Raw genomic sequence first — 6,512 nt, 5'->3', positions numbered from 1 at the left:
TGCGATTGACGTTCAGACTTTCATTTTTAATTTGAGAGGTTTTACAATTTCAGAGGTTAAAAATTAAATGGACAATTGACTCACAAGCAGTTCATGGCCAGGTGCTCCCTTGTTGTTTCATCAGAAATGAAGCAGACATGATATTTGGGCTACGTAGTAGATCGCGACACTGACAAACTGAAACACAGGGCTTAAATACATAGAGGGAGCAATCAGGGAATGGGCAACAGGAGGGAGACACAGCTCGGGCAAATCAGGCCTAACGAGACAAGGGGAAGCAAAACAAACGAAACACAAGGAGCCAGAAACCAAAACACAGGGAACAAAGTCCAAAACAGAACAAAACAACAGCACTGAGGCCCAGGAACAGTCCAAAAGAAAACAAACAAAAAGGGCCCATGAAAGGCGCAGAGGCCCAGGCAACAGTCCCGAAAAGGTTCAGGGGGCCGGCCCGGAGGCTGACGGCACAATAGTCCAAACCCGGGAAGTTCAGGGGAGTGGCCCGGAGGCTGACGGCCCAAGAGCCCAGAAAACAGTTCAGGGGGCCGGGCAGGCGGGAGGCACCAGCGGCGACCGAGCAGGTCAGGAGGCCGGCCGGGCGGGAGGCACCGGCGGCGACGTAGTTCAGGGGGCCGTCCATGACGGCAATGACGTCCAGTCATCGGCCTGGAAAGCGGCCGAACAGGACGTGCAGGACGAGCAGGCCGGACAGGACGTGCAGGACCAGACGGCATGGGGACCTCAGGCGCAGATGAAGCTAGACGGAGCGAGGCAGGACCAGGTGACGCCGAAGGCGAAGACACGGAGGCTGGACCAGGCGAAGCTGAAGACTCGGAGGCTGGACCAGGCGAAGCTGAAGACTCGGAGGCTGGACCAGGCGGAGCTGAAGACTCGGAGGCTGGACCAGGCGGAGCTGAAGACTCGGAGGCTGGACCAGGCGAGGGTGGCGCTGCAGGCGACGGCGTGGGAGCCGCAGGTGGTGGCGCTGCAGGCGACTGCGTGGGAGCCGCAGGTGGTGGCGCTGCAGGCGACTGCGTGGGAGCCGCAGGTGGTGGCGCAGCAGGCGACGGCGTGGGAGCCGCAGGTGGTGGCTGAACGGGCCCCTCGGACCCCCCAGCGGAGGCAGCCTCGGACCCTCCAGCGGAGGCAGACGAAGGCTGGACGGGCCCCTCGGACCCTCCAGCAGGAACAGGCGGCTGAAGCGGTCCCTCGGACCCCCCAGCGGAGGCAGGAGGCTGGACGGGCCCCTCGGACCCTCCAGCGGAGGCAGGAGGCTGGACGGGCCCCTCGGACCCTCCAGCGGAGGCAGGAGGCTGGACGGGCCCCTCGGACCCTCCAGTGGGAACAGGCGGCTGAAGCGGTCCCTCGGACCCCCCCAGCGGGAACAGGCGGCTGGACGGGCCCCTCGGACCCCCCAGCGGGAACAGGCCGCTGGACGGGCCCCTCGGACCCCCCAGCGGAGGCAGGAGGCTAGACGGGCCACTCAGACCCTCCAGTGGAGACTGAAGACGGCTGGAGCGGTTCTCCAGAACCCCCAGCGGGAACAGAAGCCTGGACGGGCCCCTCGGACCCTCCAGCAGAGGCAGAAGACTGGGGAGAGGAGTGGCGGTGGCGAGGGCGACGTTTCCTTCTGGAAGAGGGAACCGGTGGAGAAATGGAGACCTCCTCCTCATCCTCCGACCACATAGCCGCCAGGAAAAAGGCAGGCGAATGGACAGGCGAACAAGGTCCCGGCTGGCGTGAGGAAGGAGAGGAAGTCCGTGGCAGCGTTGAGGCAGGTGGAGAGTGTGTGTTGTCCTGGGGCAGCGGTAAAGAAGTAGAGGTGGAAATAGAGAGAGCAAGCTCGCCAGCCCTGACTTGCTCCCTCCAGGCAGCTATGGAGCTGCCCAGCACAGTGTCCGTAGAAAACTGAGTTAGCCGAGGGTTGCTCTGAATGACAGCAATGTGGTCAAGAAGCTTAATCATCCGCTCCATCTCAGCGTTAAACTCGAAGGGTGAAGAGTCTGCAGGGTCAATGTTCTGGTCGCGATCTTCTGTTATGGAAAGGCTGTGTGCAGGCAGGAGAAGGACCCAAAGTGCAGACTCCGGAGACAGAAAGTAACTCAAAACAGCTTTAATGCTGAACTCAAAGTAACAAACTTCCAAAGTACAAACATTAACACAGGCAGGAAAAACAAAACACACAGCATAAGTGAGGGTAGATAAGAGTAGATCGCAACACTGACAAACTGAAACACAGGGCTTAAATACATAGAGGGAGCAATCAGGGAATGGGCAACAGGAGGGAGACACAGCTGGGGCAAATCAGGCCTAACGAGACAAGGGGAAGCAAAACTAGACGCATTAACATGAGACATGGACTTTCAAAGTAAAACAGGAAACATAACACAGACTCACAGGCAAGCACTATAGCAAAGGGAACAGAGACGTGGGACCAGGGCAGACACAGACACTGACTGGACGTGGGGATACTGCAGACAGGGGAGACAGCAACTATGGAACACAGACAGAAAACCAGAACACTAAAACTCTAACCAAACCCCACCCAGAGAACCTAAACTAAGAATAATCCTAAAACCCATAAAGCAAAGCTAGAATATAATGAAATAACAAAATCAAAGAACCAAAAATACAAAACACTGGGTCGACGACCGAGGGACCCTAACAGGGTGGGGGTAGGTTTCACAATGGTTTCACCTGAAACCTTGGCTGATTGTGACCTACACCCGTTTTCACACCTTGGCTCGTGTGATTATGTAGAGGATCAAAAGGGGGTCCATGACCCCCTTGGGGGGACACTCCCATAGGGGTTAAAAATCATAGGGTTTAAAAATCTGGGACTCTCCACCATTTGCTGTTAGAACTAGAGTTGGATGTCTCGAGACCACTTTTGCGTGGTCTTGGTCTCGTCTTGGTCTCGACGGACTTTTGTCTCGGTCTTGTCTTGGTCTCGACTGACCTTGGTCTCGGTCTCGCTGTTTCGGTCTTGCGTTCTCAAATCGACAGAGTGTTCGGGCGATTTGAGTGAGTGTTCTTTTGCAGTGTAATTTGTTAGTTAGATGCCTGACTGACAACTGTATAAAACAAAAAAAACACACGAAGCACAGAGCGCACCGTCGTAAATTCCCCCTAATTTTGGTATGATCCAAGCTCAGGCACTAGGCGACTGAGCACAGCACCCACGTGAGCGAGGGAGGAGAAGCTGCTGCCTGCAATTTTGCTGGAGACAGAGGAGAGCTTAAGTTTGACCAGGTACCAAAGCAAATCATTCATACTGTACAAATAATGTAAATATGACGGTGTATCACAAAAGATTGATATCAAACTGATCACTTGGTTGCGTTACTTGCTCTTCGAGTGAATCAACAAATGGATAAATAAAAAGCCGAACGACAATGCTGATTTTTTAGAGAGTCTTAGCTCACATTTCATATTTTCAGTTGTTACCCTCCAAGGCTCTAAATCGGTTTCAACTGTGTACTAATGAATACAACAATGGACATAAGGAGCTTCTTTCAACCCCCACCCTCCCCTCCCCAGGGACATTGCTTCAGACATTGACCCCCAACACACCTTCCACCTCTCCCCCCTTCACCCCCCCCCCCCCCAATCCAGACCCAATGACCACCACCACCCTCCCCAATCAAGACTCAACGACCACCCCCACCCTCCCCAATCCAGACCCAACGACCTCCACCACACCTCTCACCCCCCTTTCCTCCTCCCTGAAACTCAGAATACACACTCAGGATGTGAGCCGACTATTCCAGAAACAGAAGCCCAGGAAAGCCCCCGGACCAGACGGTGTCTCACCCTCCTGTCTCAAAACCTGTGCTGAACAGCTGGCTCCCATCTTTACTCGCATCTTCAACAGATCCCTGGAGCTGTGTGAAGTTCCCTCCTACTTCAAACGCTCCACCATCATCCCTGTTCCCAAGAAACCCACCATCACAGGACTGAATGACTACAGACCTGTCGCCTTGACATCTGTGGTCATGAAATCCTTCGAACAACTGGTGTTAGCCCATCTGAAAGACATTACAAACCACCAGCTGGACCCTCTGCAGTTTGCCTACTGGGCAAACAGGTCGGTGGATGATGCAGTGAACATGGGGCTGCATTACATCCTGCAACACCTCGACCGCCCGGGAACTTATGCCAGGGTCCTGTTTGTGGACTTTAGTTCGGCTTTTAACACCATTGTGCCTGAACTTCTCTCCTCCAAACTCTCCCAGCTCAGCGTGTCACCAGCTATCTGTCAGTGGATCAGCAGCTTCCTGACAGATAGAAAGCAACAAGTGAGGCTCTGAAACTCCGTCCCTCAGTATTGGTGCCCCTCAAGGATGTGTCCTCTCACCACTACTGTTCTCCCTCTACACTAACGACTGCACCTCCAAGAACTCGGCTGTTAAACTCCTAAAGTTTGCAGATGACACCACTGTCATTGGCCTCATTCAGGATGGTGATGAGTCTGCATACCGGCAGGAAGTTGAGCGGCTGGTACTCTGGTGCAGTCAGCACAATCTGGAGCTGAACACTCTTAAAACTGTAGAGATGACAGTGGACTTCAGGAGACATCTCTCAACTCTGCTCCCCCTCACCATATCAGACAGCCCTGTGTCAACTGTGAAGATCTTCAAGTTCCTGGGTACAACCATCTCCCAGGACCTGAAGTGGGAGACCAACATCAACTCCATCCTCAAAAAGACCCAGCAGAGGATATACTTCCTGAGACAACTGGGGAAGTGCAGTCTTCCACAGGAGCTGCTGATCCAGTTCTACACTGCAGTCATTGAGTCTGTCCTGTGCTCCTCCATCACAGTCTGGTATGGTGCAGCCACTAAACAGGACAGGAGCAGACTGCAGCGGACTGTACGGGCAGCAGAAAGGATCATCGCCCCCCTGCCCTCCATCCAGGATCTGTACCTCTCAAGAACCAGGAAACGGGCAGGGAAAATCATCACAGACCCCTCACACCCTGGACATTTTGACCTGCTGCCCTCTGGTGGATGGTATAGAAGCCTGCAGACCTGGACCACCCGACATAGGAACAGTTTCTTTCCCCTCGCCATCTCCTCGCCATCTCCCTTCTAAACAGTTGACCTGTCACACTGCTCCCACTGCCAGACTGCAACTGCACCTTATGTACATTCTGTGGTATTCATTCCACCTCACTTCATTTCTGTATTTTATGTATATAAGTTTAGATTAGGTATTTATAGTTGGTTTACACAGCTTTGTGTATGTATGTGTATGCATGTGTATGTATGTGTATACATGTGTAATGTATATATAGACACGTGTGTGCGTGTGTGTGTGTGTGTGTGTGTGTGTGTGTTTTACATTGCTGTGCTTGAGAGCCTCCATCTACCGGAACCAAATTCCTTGTATGTGTCTGCACATATACTTGGCCAATAAACACGATTCTGATTCTGAAAAAACTCAGGTAGATGTTATTTTATATATTATGCTTTGTATGTTGTTCAGTATATTTCTATGCAAAACAAGATGAATTTCAATACACAGCAGTATATTCACAGTTGAAACCAGATATTTACATACACTTTAGGGAGAAAATATAAAAGCTTTTTTTTTACTGTTAAACATCAATTTAGAGTAAACTTGTTTTGTTTTAGATAAATAAATGTTGAAATATATTTTGAACTAGTTAAATGTCAGAATAAAAAGAGGGAGCTGTCTATTTAAGAGTACATATACACTAAGTTTATTGTTAATTAATAAGAAAACTCCAGACGATTCCATTCTGAGCTTAAGAAGCTTCTGATAGGTTAGTAGAGTCCATGTGAGTAAATTGGTGGCACACCTGTGGATGCATATAAGGCAAAACACAGAGCCTGTTTCATGGGAAAAATCAAGAGATATCAACCAAAACACCAGGAAAAGAATTGTGGAGCTCCATAAGTGTGGCTCAATTTTGAATACAATTTGGTGCCATTTACAATTAAGAAATACATAAAATTCCTCTCTTTACTCTTAAAGTTAACAAATATGTTTTTTATATTTATCAATCTAAAAAATAAACATTTAGTCTGATTTGATGTTACAATTAAAAAAGTTTGTGTGTGTGTTTGTGTTTTTATCTGAAGAGTATGTAAATATCTGGTTTCCACTGTATATTTGATGATGTTGGTTTGGCTTGATTGTCAGCACAATAAGGGAGAGAGAGGAACAGAGAGGAACAGAGAGGGAGAGAGAGGGAGAAAGAGAGGAACAGAGAGGGAGAGGAGAATGAGGACAGAACAGAGATGGAACAAGAGCCAGGTGAGACACACATGTTAGTCAAATGGTTGTTTGCCAAAACTCATCAGAACATGTATCTAGTACCTACTGTAACTTTTTAGATACCATTTGTTACTTTTCAAATTCTACATTTATTAAGTTATGCAGGCTTGTTTGCACAACAAGGCTAAATAATTATATAAACTTTACTGAATCTAAAAATGTACTTTGGTAGAATTAAAAAATAAGTGTAGTGCAGGTCTACGATGATT

The 6,512-nt window shown here is 49.9% G+C and overlaps 1 protein-coding gene across 1 annotated transcript; it reads right to left on the bottom strand.

The window, feature by feature from the left end:
• Positions 1 to 658: 658 nt before the first annotated feature.
• On the bottom strand, positions 659 to 2,780 carry LOC148102535 (uncharacterized). The gene is made up of 4 exons (XM_087842417.1): positions 2,739 to 2,780; positions 1,504 to 2,082; positions 1,098 to 1,274; positions 659 to 757 (listed from the first exon to the last, which is right to left on the bottom strand). Exons 1-4 carry the CDS (start codon positions 2,778 to 2,780, stop codon positions 659 to 661), a joined length of 897 nt encoding a protein of 298 aa, XP_087698543.1.
• Positions 2,781 to 6,512: the final 3,732 nt, after the last annotated feature.

The sequence above is a fragment of the Neolamprologus brichardi genome, chromosome 6 (assembly GCF_056152115.1).
Source record: "Neolamprologus brichardi isolate AB-2024 chromosome 6, ASM5615211v1, whole genome shotgun sequence".
In the NCBI taxonomy this organism is placed as follows: domain Eukaryota; kingdom Metazoa; phylum Chordata; class Actinopteri; order Cichliformes; family Cichlidae; genus Neolamprologus; species Neolamprologus brichardi.
Note: the sequence above shows the minus strand (reverse complement) of the source record. Positions and strands in the feature narration are given on the sequence as shown.